Source organism: Equus quagga, chromosome 1, assembly GCF_021613505.1.
Source record: "Equus quagga isolate Etosha38 chromosome 1, UCLA_HA_Equagga_1.0, whole genome shotgun sequence".
Lineage (NCBI taxonomy): Eukaryota > Metazoa > Chordata > Mammalia > Perissodactyla > Equidae > Equus > Equus quagga.
In genome coordinates this window covers 174,929,351-174,948,464 of record NC_060267.1, presented here as the reverse complement: position 1 = coordinate 174,948,464, position 19,114 = coordinate 174,929,351, and the positions used below count along the sequence as shown (strand labels likewise).

Genomic DNA, 19,114 nt, shown 5'->3' with positions numbered 1-19,114 from the left:
ATACAGACTAAGAAGAAACCTGGCCTTCCTGTTCTGAAAGACCTGGCCACCCACTTCCGAAAAAATTGGCCGTGAAAACCCTGTGCATAGTGTGGAGCGTTGTTTGATCGAGCATGGCGCAAAGACCCGGCAGGTTCCGCTCTGCTCTGCGTGGGGTCACTAGGAGTCGGAATCGACTCCATGGCATAACAACAAAATTGTTCGTTTCACCTTAAACATTAGTGAAATTAAATATACTCTATTATAAATTTCTTCCATAAACTTTTTTTTTTTAATTAATGAACACTGGTATAATGCCGGCTTCAAAACACTTTTTGTTCACGATAGGAAAGCGACACTCAAAATTCTGCTGAAGAGCTTAGTGACATTCCAGATGTGTGAATGTGTTCAGTGTTTATGTATCATTTCGTTTTCTTCTGCTAACTCATATTAAATGGGATTATCATACATTATTAAAGGATGAAAATAAATAAAATATTGAGTATATAATTCATTTAATAAATATTTCTTAAAAAACAAATATTGCTTGAGTTCCAACCATGTGCTGGATACTGGATATATGACAGTGAACAAAATAGACGGGGTCCCTGCCCCCAGGGAGCTTCCATGTTAGTTGGCAGAGACAGACCACATTCTGATAATCACACAAATAAATGGGTAATGACAACCTGATGGATACTATAAAAGCAGAAAGTAGGAGAGCATTAAGTAGAGACCCCTGGCCTAGTCTGGGTAGTGGGAGAGGGACAGTTTTCCCAGAGGAAGTGACATCTGAGAAGAGATCTGGAGGAAGAGGATTTAACCATTGGTCAAAGTTCTAGGCAGAGGGAACAGTGTGTGCAGAGGCCCCGAGGCAAGAGGAGCATTTTTTTGAGAAACTGACAGAAGGCCAGTGGCACCAGATCAGAGAAGGGTATGGGAAAGTGGTTCAACACAGAGCTGGAGAGGTAGTGAGAGACCAGATCAGACAGTAAGGACTGAATCATGAAGATGTGATTACTGCCACCAGTTTAGAAATTCGGGAAATAAACGTCCATCAGTAGGGGATTAGTGAAATAAATTATTGTATAACATGTAAAGGAATACTATGTAGCTGTAAAAAAAAATGAAGTTTGCTACCTACTCAAAAAAATAAGATTTCAATTTAATATTGAAATTTAAAAAAAGAAAGAACTAAAAAGGGTTTAAAACCTGACCCAATGGTATATGACTTGTCCTATATGGAATTTTGAAAGATTCTTTTCGTATAGTAAGTTATCCTTTTATATGGATTTATTGTAGTAGTAATTATATATTTTGTTATATTTTGAGGATATATTTAATATATCTCATGTCAGATATGTTTTGTAAATTAGCATAGTAGTTAAGAATAGGTCTGTGGGTCTGAGATCCTGGGTTGGTATTCTGGCATTGCCATTTACAAAGTGGGTTAACTGGGCAAATACTTCAGCTCGCTAAAGCTCAGTTTTGTCGTCTGTAAAGTGCAAACAGTAATAGTGTTTACCTGATAGAGTTGTGGTTGAAGTGTATGAGATCATACATGTGAAGCACTTAGGAGAGTGCCTAGATGTGCTCATCACCTAAGAAAAGTTACAGACTGTCCCTTTCTAGGAAAAAAACCTTCTGATTAGTACCACTTATCGAAAGTAGAGTGCAGGAAGAGAATACTGAACAAAGTTATGCCAAAAACTTACTGTAGTTGTCTCTGAAAAGTGGGATTATGGCTGATATGTGTTTCTTACTTTATTGTTTTGTGTATTTTCCAAACTTTGAAACATAAGCATGTATTTAAAATAGTAATGTCTTATATTAAATATGCTACCATTGCTGAAATTTAATTTTTAGTAGCATCTTTTTCAGCAGTGTTAGAAAGTCTTTGCAAACCCTGATCAAGTGATGCTAATCCTACAAATTTATTCATAATTATTTTTGCTTTGTTCCCTGTATTTTGATTAATGTTGTAGCGTTTTAAAAGGCTTTGTGGCCAGAGCTGTTAAATTGTGACTGGAAAGGAAAGGGGCTTGCATTTTGAGACCATCTGTGGGAGTTGCATTGTCTGAAACTGACAAGAGATCATGGCAGATGGTGAGGTCACAAAGATTGACTTTTTGAGCTTGACATAATGTGTCCATGAAGCTGGAAGGAGAAATCCGGCTTATTTTTTTAACCAGCAGAAGAGCTTGGTTCTTTAACCAACAGAAGAGCTTGGTGACAGGAAGAAGCGTAGAAGTGTTGAGTCTGGATAAAACATAATGCATCAGTGCACATGACTGGTTTATCTTTGAGGATCAGCAGTGCTGCCAGAGATGGCGACTTCTCGAAACATCCGGGGCCACATTTGTTTGCTTTCTAGACACTTGGTTTAAGTCATATATTCCACATAATTTTTAGATTAAAGACAACGTAAAACAAAGAAAAAAACTTTAAAAATCTTGGAAATGTATATTTTTAAATTAAAACGTTGTAAGCTGTTGTTCAAAGCCAGTAAAGTATTTTTTCTGGCCAGTATTTAACTTTTAATTGAATGAAGTGGATATTTATCACAATCCCATTTCTTTTTATAAGATTTATTTAATGTACTTTTATATAATTTACATTACACTTGAAGTTTTATGCTTATTGTTTCTCTCATCTACTAGGATGTCTCCAGGGCATGGAGAAATCCCTTGCACATAGTGGGCATTAAATGTTTGCTAGATGAATAAATAAATTAATGAAAGGTGTTATTGCCTACTCTTGTTAATTTAAAAAAAAGAGTTTTTCTTAACCACAATTAAACACTTTTTTTCTGTTTTAAATTGGATTTATGTTGTAGTATTTTTCACTAGTACATGTGAATTATGTATTATTTATTTTGGAGGAAGAAGCCTTATTTGTCATGAGAAATCAGTAAACTGCTTTTTTCCCTAACGTTGATTGAGTGCTTACCTTATGCTAGTAAGTGACCTAATAATTTTCCATGTCTTGCCTCATTTAATTAAGTAGATATACAATTACTATTTTGCTGATGAATAAGTTGAGGCACAGAGACCTCAGGGTAAATTTGCTCAAGAAATCCATGCACCTTGGCTCTATTTCAAACATTTATCATTTAGGTAACGTTTAGAGGTTCCAATTGTAGCTCTGGTGAGAAGGTACAAAGGGAATACTAAACAAAATGACTTTTTGTTTTGTCAAGCTCATTAGTGTGGCTAAGCAGTATTTTTGTTGGTAGTCTCTTGCTGTAGTGTGCTGAAATAGTAACATGCTGTTCATTTCTTTTATTTGTGTGAATGACACAGTGCCACTCAATGGCCCAGCCCTTAGGAAATGTAATACTGTATTGAATACTGAATATAGTAATGAAGCAGATGCATGGAGCTCTAGCCATTACAACCATGCTCTGGAATTGAAGAAATGGGTTGAAGGGAAAAAGGACATTTACTAGCCGAATCTGGTAGTCCAGCCCAAAAATGTCTGCTTATTTTTCATTGGCTGGAATTATGGCATATGGTCAACCCATCTGAGGTGGAGACTGAGAGTGTAGTGTTTCTATTTGGGCACATTTCCACCTTCACCGTCTCCTAAGGAAGAAGAAATGACATTAGGTAGGCAACAGTATCTGCCTTAGACAGATGTATCGCAGATTTCTAAAATTTAATAGGTACTTTGAATGGAAAAGACTTCGTTGTTTTTTGTTATAACTACATTTTAGTAGGTCATAAGGTAATCTTAAAAATATTGAAAATTGAATTTTTTGTGTGGTGAGGAGTGTTCAGTGTTCATGTGAACTGGAGGGCATTTGGCACATTGACCTGGGGGATCTAATGGTTTTCACTTAGACAGGTTGTATCTAATTTACTCCTGACATAACTCTGAAGACCTCAGTATACCTATTTTTCAGACGAGGACACTGAAGCTCAAAGAGGTTAAATCACTCGTTCAAGGTCCCATAACTAATAAGTGTCAGAGCTGAGACTGAGGCTAAATTCAAGAAAAATCCCTGCTCTTTCCACTCTGCTGACACTGCTGCTTTGCTTGTTGGTTACCTTCTTCAAGCAGGACACTTAGAACCAGTTGTTATTTATTTATTTATCTTTTATTAATGTTATGATAGATTACAACCTTGTGAGATTTCAGTTGTACATTTTTGTTAGTCATGTTGTGGGTACACCACTTCCCCCTTTGTGCCCTCCCCCCACCCCCCCTTTTCCCTGGTAACCACCGATCAGATCTCCTTATCAATATACTAACTTCCACCTATAAGTGGAGTCATATAGAGTTCGTCTTTCTCTGACTGGCTTATTTCGCTTAACATAATACCCTCGAGGTCCATCCACATTGCTGTGAATGGGCCAATTTTGTCTTTTTTTATGGCTGAGTAGTATTCCATTGTGCATATATACCACATCTTCTTTATCCAATCATCAGTTTCTGGGCATGTAGGTTGGTTCCACGTCTTGGCTATTGTAAATAATGCTGCGATGAACATAGGGGTGCAAGGGACTCTTGGGATTTCTGATTTCAGGTTCTTAGGATAGATACCCAGTAATGGGATGGCTGGGTCATAGGGTATTTCTATTTTTAACTTTTTGAGAAATCTCCATACTGTTTTCCATAGTGGCTGTACCAGTTTGCATTCCCACCAACAGTGTATGAGGGTTCCTTTTTCTCCACAACCTCTCCAACATTTGTCGCTCTTGGTTTTGGATGTTTTTGCCAATCTAACGGGTGTAAGGTGATATCTTAGTGTAGTTTTGATTTGCATTTCCCTGATGATTAGCGATGATGAACATCTTTTCATGTGTCTATTGGCCATATTCATATCTTCTTTTGAGAAATGTCTGTTCATGTCCTCTGCCCATTTTTTGATTGGGTTGTTTGTTTTTTTGTTGTTAAGCAGTGTGAGTTCTTTGTATATTATGGACATTAACCCTTTGTCGGATAAGTGGCTTGTAAATATTTTTTCCCAATTAGTGAGCTGTTTTTTTGTTTCAGTCCTGTTTTCCCTTGCCTTGAAGAAAGAAGCTCTTTAGTCTGATGAAGTCCCATTTGTTTATTCTTTCTATTGTTTCCCTCAACTGAGGAGTTATAGTGTCCGAAAAGATTCTTTTGAAACTGATGTCAAAGAGTGTACTGCCTATATTCTCTTCCAGAAGACTTATTGTTTCAGGCCTAATCTTTAGGTCTTTGATCCATTTTGAGTTTATTTTGGTGTGTGGTGAAAAAGAATGGTCAATTTTCAATCTTTTGCATGTGGCTGTCCAGTTTTCCCAGCACCATTTGTTGAAGAGACTTTCTTTTCTCCATTGCATTGACTTTTTTTCTATTTCATTAATTCTTGCTCTTTCTTTTCTTCTTTCTCTGAGTTCCCACTGATCTTTTTAAGCTTTTAAGTTGGTTGCTTAATGAATGAAAAGAAATATAAATTTACCTCTACGTATTATTCCAGCTGTACTTTACAAGTTTTATTGTTGTTTTTGTTGTCATTTAGTTCTAAATATTTTGGTTTTTTTAATGCCTATTTTCCTTGTCATTCAGTTCTAAATATTTCAAATTTCTTTCTTTAATTCATGGGTGGTTTGTACAATAATATAGTTTTATTTTCTAAATCCATGACTTTTAACTGCTTTCTTAAAATGGCTGTTTCCTCATTTAATTGCATTGTGGAATTGCCTCTTGGAAATTTGTTGCTACTTCTTTGGTGATTTTGTACGTGGACAAATTTTGTAAATATGTCCTTTCTTTACGCATCTCTTTGATGTTTCGTATCTATTAGGTGCAGAGTTCTGTCTAGATCTGTTAGGTCAAGCTTGGTTAAAGCATTAATCCTCAAAGTGAAATACTTAAATTTTAGCCTTAAATCCTTAGTTTTAATGTGTCAGGTAGTTTGGTGAATGGAATATCAGGAACTTGTGCTTTATTATTTATCTCCTATTTATAATACTGAAGAGGAAATAAATAATTGATAAATTTAAAACAGTTGTAGTGTAGGAACTTGATTTTTTTTTTTTTAAAGATTTTTTATTTTTTCCTTTTTCTCCCCAAAGCCCCCTGGTACATAGTTGTATATTCTTCGTTGTGGGTTCTTCTAGTTGTGGTATGTGGGACGCTGCCTCAGTGTGGTTTGATGAGCAGTGCCATGTCCGCGTCCAGGATTCGAACCAACGAAACACTGGGCTGCCTGCAGCGGAGCGCGCGAACTTAACCACTCGGCCACGGGGCCAGCCCCATGTAGGAACTTGATTTTCATATTAGGTCATGATAGACATTGTGAACAAATCTGAAGCTACAGTGGGAAAGCAAAAATCATAGGTATAGTTCAGATCTTACTTGAATTTTTTAAATTTATTTTTTAATTGCGATAACACTGGTTTATAGCATTAGATACATTTCAGGTGTACATCATTATATGTCAACTTCTGTATAAACTACATTGTATTGATCACCAAAAGTCTGGTTGCCGTCTGTTACGGTGCAAATGTGCCCCTTTACCCCTCCCCGCTTCCCCTCTGGTAACCATCAGTCTATTCTCTGTGTCTGTATGTTTGTTTGTTGTTGTATCTTCCACATATCAATGAAATCAATGGTGTTTGACTTTCTCCCTCTAACATACTTTCCTTAGTATAGTAGCCTCAAGATCTATTCATGTTTCTATTTTCTCTATCACTGAAAAATTGCAAACTCAGTGTTTTATTGAAAAGCAAATACATCTTTTTTTTCTACAAGTTTTCACTTAAGGATTCACATTCTAGCCTATAAGGCAGACATTTGGAGGCTCCATTTCTTTAAGCCCTCATTATTTATGTTCTTTTCAAGATTAAATTTTATTTTATCGTTCCCCTTGAATGTCTTATTAAAGTTTTAATTTTGAAATAATTTTAAAATAAAAGTTGCAAAAGTAGAGCAAAGAATCTGTGAATACCCTTTGCCGAGATTCACCAGTTGTCAACATTTTGCCACATCTACTTTATCATTCCTACTTTCTCTCTATATATAGATTATATATTTTTTTCTTCATTTGAAAGTAAGTGGCTATCATACCCCTACACTCCTAAAGATCTTGATGTATTCTTTCTAAGAACAAGGACATTCACTTAAAAAAACCCCACGATACTCTGATCAAAAGCAGGAAATTGTAACACTGAAGCAATACTATTATCTAGTCTGTGGACCATATTTCGATTTCTCCAATTCCTCCAATAATACTCTTCATAGCAGTTATTTCTTCTGGTCCAGAATCCAGTCTGGGATCATGTGTTGAATTTAATTTTCATGTGACTTTAGTCTTTTTTAATCTGGGATATTTGTCAGGAATCTTTTGTCTTTCATGATACTAACATTTTTGAAGAGTTTAGACCATTATTTTATAGAATGTCCCTCAATTTGAATTTGTCTGATATTTCCTTATGATTAGATTTAGATTATGCACTTTGGGCGGAAATACCTTGAAGTGATTTAATACTCCTCTCAGTGTACTTGAAGAGATCCAGGTGTTGGTTTGTCCTGTTGGTGGTGGTCATATGGTAGCTTTGATCACGTTGGCTAAAATGGTGTGTGCCGGGTTTGTTCCCTGTAAAATCTGAATTAATAGGTATTTTGTGGGGAGATATTTCAAGACTATGGAAATATCCTTTTTCTCACCAACTTTCATCCACTAGTTTTAGCATCTATTCATGATTCTTCCCTAATCAGTTCTTATTATGATGTTTACAGATGGCTTTCTAACTGCATCATTCCTTATATTTATTGGTTGACATTGTATTGCAAAGAATAGCTTTCCCTTCTTCCTTACCTTTTGTTTCTATCAGTATGGACTCCTGCGTTTTTATTTTATTCAGTGGGTTTATAGTCTGTTATAATCTGTTACTATCAGTATATACTTTGGTGCTCACTTGTCCCAAATTGTCCAGTTGTAGGCCCTTTAAGTTGGCTCCTGCCTATCTTTGAGAGGTCTCCATCGTTTGAGCCCTTCCTTACTTTAGGTACAATAAAATGTTCTAGGCTTGTCTTGTACATTTCCTGCCCCAGACCTGGAATTGGCTATTTCTCCAAGAAGCCTTCATGTTTCTTTCAGTGGATTATCTAAAACAACATGGTATAATATTTCAAAGCCCAGGCTCTGTTACTTGTTAGCTGAGTTGATTTGGTCAAATTATTTATATCTAAACTCCAGTTTTGGGGCCGGCCCTGTGACCGAGTGGTTAAGTTCGAGCACTCTGCTTCAGTGGCCCAGGGTTTCGCCGGTTCGGATCCTGGGCACAGACATGGCACCGCTCATCAAGCCATGCTGAGGCGGCATCCCACATGCCACAACTAGATGGACCCACAACTAAAAATATGCAACTATGTACCGGAGGGCTTTGGGGAGAAAAAGGAAAAAATAAAATAAAATTTTTAAACTCCAATTTTTATCTGGGAAATGAGGATTAAAATGATACACATCTCGTAGTATTGTTGTGAGGATTAATTTAGACCATTCACTTAAAGAACAGTGCATGTCACATAGTAAATAGGACATAAATGTTGCCTATTATTATTTTTATTACATTACTATTCCCTCTTTTTTTCCCCTTTTAACAGGATGATCTTTTAAAGAATTATTGAAGAGGAAATTTTTTTATTTTTGTGTTTTGTTTGTTTTTTAATGGCTTTTCAGAATTTTAAAACGAATACAATTTGACATGACGGCAAAAAATGTAAGTATTTGTAAATTTTTAAATGTAAGTATTTTAAAAGTGAGTTGTGCTTTTTCCTATGCATATTTTCTTCTCTATTCTGATTAATCAATTTAATTTACTGGCATTAATTTATAATTGTTTTGTTTATGTGAAGAATGACACAGTAAACCTTAATGCTATTGAATATTGTACCTCAGTGGGCGGGGTGGCATTCTTGTATGTTGCTCCTTCTCAACAGCTGCAAAATTGCTGTCTCCAGAGAGTTCCCACCCCCCTCCTTTTTTGGTAATGTAATAAATTTGTTTTGGTACTTGCTGGAGAGTTACTTGGCCTTACTGAGAAAGTCATTGTTTTCTTTGGCTCATTTTTTCCCTTGGATTTACTCAGGGAAAGGTGTGAACTCAAACGTTCAGAAGAAGCCTGCTGTCCTCAATGAGATGATTACCGAGGGGACCTTAGACCTCAGATGTTTTAGAGAAGTTATTCCATTTTTTTCCTCTGCTTGAGACTATTGTTTATGAATCTGCTTTCTTTCAAGTTACATTCTAATTATCACTCTATGTCAGTGGGTTTGTTTCCAGTTATGGTGAAGGATTATGCCAGAAAATAAGTAGTACAACATACAAGGAAATAACTTATTCTAATTGCTCTAATGTTCCTAGATTATTATGTTGGAATCTTTGATTTCAGGTAACAGAAACCAGTTGAGGCTACCTTAAACAAAAAGGGAATTTATTATAAAGATAGAGGGATGTCTCAAGGAATTCAAGAGTAGGAATTTAGTGGGCCCTCAGAAAGATCTGAGTCCAGGAACTTGAAATCTACTGGGAATTGAAGCCGTATTTGGTTTTCCTTTGTCATCTCTGCTTGTCTCTGTGCATCTGCTTCATTACTCTGTCTTTCTGCAAATCATCTTCCTCAGTTCTCCAGTCAGCATCTTGGTGTACATCTTACAGAACCAGCCTGTTCAGAGAAAGAGGAGAGTGAAGGAAGGGAGGGAGGCAGCCTGACACATCCTGTCTGCCTATGTCAGCTGCAATTTCAGTCTCCTTGGGAGGACCTCTGGCACTGCTTGAGTCTGATATCCACTCTTGGTTTGGTTAGTTGTAACCAGGAGACACAAGCATTGTGTTGCATCAGAGGGTCTCCTTGTGTGCCAGACAAATAGTTCCAAATACTACTCATTGTACATCTAAAGAATAGCATTAAAAGAGTCCCATTACTTATCTGTATTTTCCAGCTATTACCCTTGCTTTTAACATGCATTAGTAGCTGTAAGCAGATAGAGATTTTGCTTCATTGTCATCTAATTAATTTTCTTGGGATAAATTATCAGGAGTAGTCTGTTTTGATCTAAGGTTCTTGTATATGTTTGTTAAAGTACTGTTTGGGGAAAAGAAGAACCAAAGTTTTAGTCCATGTATTAGGAGTTTTCTTGCAGGATATTATCGTGATTTTCTCTCCTTTGGAAAAAAGGTGATGTAAAAGTTATCCCGAGCAACAAGATATTTTGGCTTAAAATATACCTTGAATCTATATAATCTTCCTAGCTGTGTGTACCATTTGCTATGTTAAAAATTGTTTCCATAAAGTAACATAAAGCATTTGAACCAGTGGTAATTATACTCTAGTTATTAGTTATTTTATTTTGTTTGTATGTTTGGAAGAAATCAGACAGCGGGCAATGCGTTTCTCCTTCTGCTATAGCAGCCTAGAGGGGGACGGACAGTGATGAGCCGACTTTCTTCTGATACCCTGGAGTGACGGACATGGAGAGATCAAGCCTCAGAAGGTGCTGAGGCTTGCGGGAAAGAATTGAAATAGACTGTCTCAAAATACCCAATCAAGTTCACTAGCCATTCTGCAATAGATAAGAACATTTTTGTGACTTTTAATATGTTTTGTCAAGATACATACTGAAAGGATTATACCAGTTTACACCACCAAGGGCAATTTATTCTCCTCTCTGCCCTCCCTCCTTTCTCCAACAAATATACGTGCCTGGCACTGCTCTAGGCTCCTGCCTTTTTGGGGCTTAGAGTAGTGTAGTGAGAGAAGACAATAAATAAATATATAATGTCAGGTGATGTTATGTGTTTTGAAGAAAAATAAAACAGGGTGAGAGGAGAAAGAGTGATGGGGATGAGGGAAAGCTCTTTCAGCTAGGTGTTCAGAACAGTCCTCTTTAAGAAAATCACCTTTAGACAGAGAAATGCGCTAGAGTCTTGATCCAAGAAGGAGCCAGCCGTGTGACTATCTGGAGAAAGAGCACTCCAGATAGAGGCGGGTGAAAGTGTGGTTGTTCAAGGACCAGCAAGATGAGCAGTTTATAGATGGAAGAGAGTAAACAATGCAGAGTGATAGGAGATGAAGTTGGAAAGCAAGCAGGAGCCAGATCACGTGGAGCCTCGAAGACTGGGGTGAGGGGTGTGGATTTTAAATGTCAGTGAGGAGGTTTTGAGGATAGTTGCATGGCCTGACTTAACATCTTTAAGTTTGTTCTGGCTACTGAGTGAATAGACTGAAGAGGGACATAGCAGAAGCGAGGGACTCATTTGGTACTTATCCCAGTAGTTCAGACAGCGGAGTTTGGTGATTCAGGTTGAGGTAATGATATTGGAGACGGGGAAAAGTGGCTGGGTCTAGGATGTATTTGAAAGGACAGCCATCAGGAATTAGGATACAGGGGAGAGGTTAAAGAAGTCTTCTCAGTATTTGGCCTCTGGAACTGGGTAAATGGCTGTGCTATTTAATGTGGAGAGAAACTCTTGGGGAAGTGCAGGATTTTGTGGCAAACTCAGAAATTGTTTTGAACATATTGAAGTTGAGGGACCAAAAAACATCCAGATGGGGATATTGGCTAGGCAGTTTGATAAGTGACTCTTGAGCTCAGGGGAAGGCTTGGGGCTGGATATAGAAATTTTGGAGTCATTTTATATTAAATTATTTTAACGCGGTGGGACTACATGAGATTATGTAGTATGTACGTGGATGGAGAATACATGAGGACCAAGGTCTGAGCACAGGGATCCTCCAACAGCTGGGGAGGAGTTGAAGTACAAAGGAGACTCAAGGAATGGCCAGAAAGGAAGGAAGCAGTGTTGTCCTGATGATCTGAAAGTCAAGGGAAGAAAGTGTTTCAAGAAGGAGGGAGCGAGTGATCAATGTGTCACATGCCACTGAGAAGTGACTCAGATATGGAAGAGATGGCCCAGGTCTTATGGAGGTGTCATTAAACATATGTTCAGATATTTACATCTTTATTTTCTGTTTCTCATTTTGCATTTCTCTTATGAGAACAGTTTTTTATGAAGAATTACTTTGCCTTATCCTTGCTATACTAGGTCTCTTATGGTTGCAAGTGATAGAGAGCTTATTCAAAATAGCTTAAGGCAAAAAGTGGAATGTATTGATTCACATAACCGAAAAGTCTAGAGTGCTCTGGCTTCAAACACATCTGGATTCAGGGGATCAATGTAGATATAAGCCTACATTGGCTTTATAATGCTTACCTCAGAAGAAGAGAAGGAACTTTTCTTTTTTGGCATTTATATTTCAAATTCCATTGAGAAGCTTTGGGTGACCCTGTTTGGCCCACATGCTCAGACAAGCCAGTGTGGAGAAAGAAGTGGGGTACCATAAATGGCCAGGTCTGGGTCTTGGGTCCACTTCTGCTGCTATGGCACAACTGAGGCTCCTACCAGGACTACGTGGACTGTGAGATGGATTTTTGCAAAAGGAGTTCTGCAGAGCTGGCAATATATTCATCGTATCTGGGATAAAATTGTTACCAAACAGTATCTAGTATCCAATGATACTCTTCTAGACTGAAAATACAGGTGTGTTCTAACCTAGTTTCACCCAATACACAATAAAGAATTTGAAAGATAATTTGAGGTGTAATTTTTGCCCTGTGAAAGAATCTTTAAAAAAATATATAAGCCATAGTACTCATTACAGAAAAATTAGAAAATACAGATAAAGAAAAGAAACTAGCCTAGAGATTATCAGCAAAATTTTGCCTGGAATGACATCTGGTATATAAAAAATGTGTATGTGTATATATATATAAACCAAAATGTATGTATATTATATGCTTTTTAACAAAAATGAGGTCATACTGTTTTTGTAGCCCACTATTTAACTTAATCTCTATGATGGTCTTTCTTGTTATCACTACATCATTTTAAATGGCTGTTTTATCTATTGTATAGACATTACACCAGTTTCTTAATATTGGCCATTAAGTTATTTCCATTTTTTTAAACTTTTCATTTATTTTTGCTTACTTTTTGGATTATTTCCCTGAGGCAAAGTCTTACGAAATTGCTGGCCCAAAGGATGTTTGCTTTTTTGGGGCTTTTGGTTCATATTGCTAAATTGCATTTCAGAAAGATTGCACCAATTTTCATACGCACTGGTGGTGTATGAGAGTTCCATTTCCATTTATTTTCTTTTTAGTCTTTGCCAATCTACTCAGCAAAAAAATAGTATGTGATTTTTTTTACATTTCTCTGATTACTACTTAGGTCAAACTGGTCTTCTGTATGTTTATTGGTCATTTGCATTTCTCTTTAATAAGTTCTCTGTGTCAGTGTTGAAGTGTTAAAAGCCGTTGCCATATGAATAACAACCCCCGCTTGAATATTGCTTTGCCATTAACACCATGTTCACCTAATTATTCAATTGATCCGAGGAGCTCTTGGAGTTTGTCACACACATATGTGTTGTCACCCTCATTTTGCAGTGACTGCTTCAAGATCACCTTTCTTGTGAATGATAGAGCTGAACCTTGAGCACAGATCATCTCAGTGTGAATCCTCTTTTCTTTCAGTTATGTCAATCTAGAATGTTAAATATAAGTGAAATTGTAATGCTGTTATTGGGGAATATGGTTTGATTCTTAAAAATTGTGCTTGGATGTTTTTTATTCAGTAGACATTTATTGACTACTTAGAGCATGCAACACAGTGTTCGAATATCCAGATAGAAAACTCTTCTCAGTAACTTATTAGATGAAAAATTTTACATAAAATGAGTTCTCTTTTCTCTCTTGCTCTGTGATACATCATAGAAAGATCCTTTTTAAATAGAATAAGGAAAGAATAACTAATCTTTTTAAATTCCTTTCCTAGCCAACTTTTTCTTCTCTCAAGTAATCTACTTTTTCTTTGAGTCTTTAAAGTGTTTATGGAAGCTGAAATTGATACATTTTTGGAGTTTTAATTAAATAGATTTTAGTAGTATTTAGATAAGCTCTAAATGCTAACACCTCCATCTATAAGACCAAAATTGGCATACAATATTAACTGACAATTTACCTTTGTCTTGTTAGAGTATAATTTGTTGGATATTAAGGTGCAGGTGTACAACGGCTTAAAAAGTTTCGTTTGCTTAAAAATTCGTTTGCTGCTTTACACTGCAAAAGTTGAACATTAAGAGCAGGTGTTTAAACATAACAGTAACCCGGTAACTGTGAACTCTCGACTGTGACTGTGTGGTTTTAGTTGAGGTTTTTGCCGTTATCTTTGTATAATAACAAAAAGATGTAAGCTGATGGTTTTGAAGCTATTGTAATACATGTATTAAACGGTCACATTGTGTTAAGCATGGAATATATTAAAGGACTTCTTTGCCTTCTTTGCTTTCTTTTTACAGTAGAACACCAAGAAAAGTTTTGTCTTCCTCTTTTTTTTTTAATAGCAGAAGAGTTTTAAAAGGGGAGGCCTGTTAGTGATCCCACACTAAACTCTTGGCATTTACAGATTGAGCACTTTATATTTGTGAGCCGCTCTGGAGATCCATGTGGGGGTAATCTGTTGCAAGGGGTTTATTTCTGACAGAATACTTAGAAGAAAGTAGACAGAATTAAGAATCTACACCGTTATGTACATAGAGTTAAGAAGCTGTATTTTAGCTATATTGTAGTCTTCGTCTCAGCTGCTGTCATAAAAATTTAGTATTAGATGCTAGAGATAGTTTTGCATCAGAATTTCTTTTTCATGATGTGAATGATATGTAGAAATATTTCTGGTAACATAAAACAAAAAGAAACAGCTATTAGTAGAGCATTGAATTACCAAATAATGAAATAATTTGCTCTTACATTATGAAATTGTAAAGTATCAAATGAGTGCTTATGAAGAATAATGTTACAGCAGTGGGTAGTTTAGAAACCTAAGTCCAGTGTACAGATAGAAAGTGGTAGAGCTTTGTGTGCTGTACAGTCCTTTTGGTGTGGTAGTACTTTGAAAGGACGTTTGAGGTCCTAAATTAGCATTGATGTTTCAACATCACAAAACTACAAGGATTAAAACAACAATATAATAGTAATAGTAGAACCATTTATTGGATGCTTGCTTTGTGTTGAGTTTTCAAAGATGAAGAGTTTTTTTTTCTCCTGGCTCTATAATAAATTTTTAGAACTCTGATGACACTACCATATTTAGCTCTATAATTTCAAGTAGTCTAGTGGACGTCACATTAAATGAAATATATTGTCTAAAGCTGAATTTATGAACACACCTGCTCTCGGTAGTCCCTCCAGTATCATACTGATAGCAATAAATGTTAGCGTGGGTTGAGCACTTTGTGTCAAGCACTGTCCTCTATGCTTTACATGAATGATCTTACTTAATCTTTCTAACAACCTGAATTGGTAAGTACTTCTAGCACCCTCCGATCTTCAGATAAGAAGACTGAGACAGAGAGCGTATATGACCATGGCCACACGCGTGGTCAGCTTGACGAGCCAGCGTATGAACCTGAGCAGTTGGACTTGAGGCCTGTGGGCCTCAAGTCTGCCTTGTGGTATTAATGGTCTTTATTTGATCCATTACATGTCCTAATGTTGAAAAGCATTATAGGCAGTGATTATTAAGGGAAGCAATGAGGGTGGAATTTTGGGATGTCTGTTGGCAACTTCACAGCTGCCACATTACTTGCTTTCAAAAAAGCATTAGTAAAAATCTGTAGATCTCAGTTCTGCTCATAAGTCATTTAATTTTTATCTTAATCTGGAAATCGTATTTTTCCCATTTCAAGCAATATGGCAACATTGTTAAAAAATCCTACTCCTATAGTTGATATAATTAATTCATTTTTATGTGACTATATGTAATAATTGATATGGATGTCTGGTGGTAGGTATAAAATAGCTTATTAAGTGATCACGTAATACCTAAGATCCTATTTTTTTAATTTTTTAAACTATTTTATTTAGGTTGGTTTGAGTTCCACAAATGCAGAACTAAGAGGATTTATAGATCAGAATCTCAGTCCAACAAAAGGTAAGGACAGTTGAATAAAAATTTTCTACATTGAGCTAGTTTTATTGCATTTGTTTTATAAAATATGCAACTACATGAATTACTTTATGTATAATAATAATTATATAATATTACTGTGTTGTGTTATCATATACCAGATAACTTGTATCCTGTGGAGTCATTCGCCTCTGAGGGGTGGGGGAGAGTGAGAGGGTGACTCTTCTCCGCCTTTTCCTGAGTGGTGTCTAAGTGCATCCTTGATCAGTGGTCCTGTCACAGTTGGAACAAACTATTCAAGCCATTTTCTTCTTCATTTTATTGTTTGAGAGCCCTACTTTTAAGTGATTTAACTTGTAAGGAAGTATAGTAGAATGAATTAATATATGTAAAATTCCTGTGACTAATATATGGTTTACTGTGGGAATGCTTATGTCGGAAATCTGACCCACCAGTACAAGAATTTATGCAGGACATTGGCAGTATCTTTCAATATGTGTCTTTCAATAGTGTCTTTTAGTCTGTAGAGATTACATATTGAAATAGTTATGGTTGAAACAATATAATGTCTGGGATTGTCTTCAAAATAATCCACTGGGGGAAGAAGAGTAAAGTGGGTGGAATTATAGATAAAACAAAATTGTCTATGAGTTGGTTAATTGTTTAAACTGGGTGATAGCTATGTGAAGTTTCATCATTCCTTTCTTCTTTTGTATATGTTTGCAATTTTCCATTTTAAAAGGTAGGAACAAAATTTATGCCATTACAATACAAATAGCTATGAGAGAAAGAAACATCAGCTTCCTCAAAGGGTGTATGTCTAAGGTAGGCTATGTACTCTGGAGAGAAGGCTAGAGAAGTCTGTGTTTCAGTACAGTGGTCCCCCTCAGCCAAGGTTTCTCTTTCCACGGTTTCAGTTACCCATAGTCAACTGCTGTCCGAAAATATTAGATGGAAAGTGTGAGAAATAAACTGTTCATAAGTTTTAAATTGCGTGCTATTCTGAGTAGCATGATGAAATCACATGCTGTCCCGCTCCCTCCCACCTGGGACATGAATCATCCCTTTGTCCAGTATATATGCTACCTGCCCCTTAGTCACTTAGTAGCATCTCCGTTCTCAGATTGACTGTCACAGTATTGCAGTGCTTGTGTTCAAGTAACCCTTCTTTTACTTAATAATGGCCCCAAAATGCAAGAGTAGTGATACTGGCAATTCACATATGCCAAAGAGAAGACAGAAATTGCTTCCTTTAAGTTAAAAGGTGAAAGTTCTCGATTTAATAAGGAAAGGAAAAAAATTGTATGCTGAGGTTTTTAAAATCTATGGTAACTTTTATAACGGTGTATTGTTAAAATTGTTCTATTTTATTATTAGTTGTTGTTAATCTCTTACTGTGTCTAATTTATAAATTAAACTTTATCATAGGTATGTATGTATAGGAAAAAACATAGTGTATATAGAATTTGGTACTATCTGCAGTTGCAGGCATCCACTGGGGGTCTTGGAACATATCCCTCACTGCTAGGGGGAACTGCTGTGTAAAAATGTCTAGCTTAATAATAAAAATAGTCTGTAGAATTATTCTAAGAATTTAAATATGTATTGTGAAGCAATGAAAGAGATACTTCAAGCCTTGGTGCTTCTCAATTTTTTTCTAATTTTTATTGTGGTAGAATACACATAACATAAAAGTTATCACTTTAACCTTATTTATTTATTTTTTTTTTGGTGAGGAAGGTTGGCCCTGAGCTAACATCTGTTGCCAGTCTTCCTCTTTTTGCCTGAGGAGGATTGTCGCCAAGCTAACATCTGTCCCAGTCCTCCTCTATTTTCTGTGTGGGGCACCACCATAGCATGGCTAGATGAGTGGTGTGTAGGTCCGTGCCTGGCATCCAAACCCATGAACCCTGGGCTATCGAAGTGGAGCACATGAACTTAACTACTACGCCACTGGGCTGGCCCCCACTTTAACCAGTTTTAATTGTGTAGTTCAGTGGGATTAAGTACATTCATATTGTGCAACCATCACCACCATCCATTTCCGTAACTCTTTTCATCTTACAAAACTAAAGCTCTACACCCATTAAACAGTAACTCCCCATTGCCTCCTCCTCTAAGCCCCTGGCAGCACCATTCTACTCTCAGTCTCTATGATTTTGACGACTCTAGATACCTCATGTAAGTAGAATCATACAGTATTTGTCTTTTGTGACTGGCTTATTTCACTTGGCATAATGACCTTAAGGTTCATCTATGTTGTAGCATGGGTCAGAATTTCCTTCCTTTTTGGGGCTAAACACTATTCCATTGTATGTATCTACCACACTTTGCTTATCTGTTCATCTGTTGGTGTACCCATGGGTTGCTTCCCTGTTTTAGCTATTGTCAATAATGTTGCTGTGAACATGGGAGTACAAATACCTTTTCAAGACCCTGCTTTCAATTCTTTGGGGTATATACCAGAAGTGGAATTGCTGGGTCATGTGGGAATCCTATTTTTAATTTTTTGAGGAATTGCCATTATGATTTCCACAGTAGAATGTACTATTTGACATTCCCACCAACAGTGCCCAGGGTTTCCAGTTTCTCCACATCCTTGCCAACACTGGTTATTTTCTGTTTTCTTTTTAATAGTCTTCATCCTAATGAGTGTGCAGTGGTATCTCATTGTGGTTTTTATTTGCATTTCCCTACTGATTAGTAATGTTGAGCGTCTTTTCATGTGCATATGGCTATTTGTATATCTTCTTTGGAGAAATGACTGCTAAAGTCCTTTATGCTTCTCATTTTTTTTTTTTTTTTCACATGATGGCATACATAGAAGATGATAACATTTATTGGGTGCACTAGGGCTAAACAGAGGAGGCTTAAGGTCAGAAGTAAGCTAGCTAGGAGCTCCACCCGCCCCAGGCCACTCCTGGCTGCCCCAAAGATCTGAGGAGATCAGTGTCTTAGGACATCCACAGCCTACTCACAGCACACAGTTGGGGATCTCTGCTCTAATCTAATGTAATAGTCAGGTCAGGAGAAGGAACTGGGAACCACAAGCTTGGCAGATATGGAGAACTATCATATTTAGTAGGGAATAATGGTGATGCAATGATCTTGAAAATAAGAAGGGAGAGGATACCAAGTCATAAAGTGGAGGAGTGACATAGAAAAAAAGCCTTCAAAAGACAGAAAATG

The 19,114-nt window shown here is 36.7% G+C and overlaps 1 protein-coding gene across 9 annotated transcripts in view; it reads left to right on the top strand.

The window, feature by feature from the left end:
- TFDP2 (transcription factor Dp-2) overlaps positions 1-19,114 on the top strand; it is a 166,619-nt gene that overhangs the window by 30,314 nt on the left and 117,191 nt on the right. For 5 of the 9 annotated variants that reach the window (XM_046670790.1, XM_046670799.1, XM_046670782.1 and 2 more), the window contains exon 2: positions 15,883-15,949. The exons of 1 other annotated variant lie outside the window; for it this stretch is intronic. In XM_046670790.1, the coding sequence (XP_046526746.1) occupies positions 15,883-15,949 (67 nt within the window). Of the gene's footprint in view, positions 1-8,562; positions 8,679-15,882; positions 15,950-19,114 lie in introns of all 9 variants that reach the window. 3 more of the 9 variants (XM_046670809.1, XM_046670808.1, XM_046670807.1) reach the window with 1 other exon arrangement.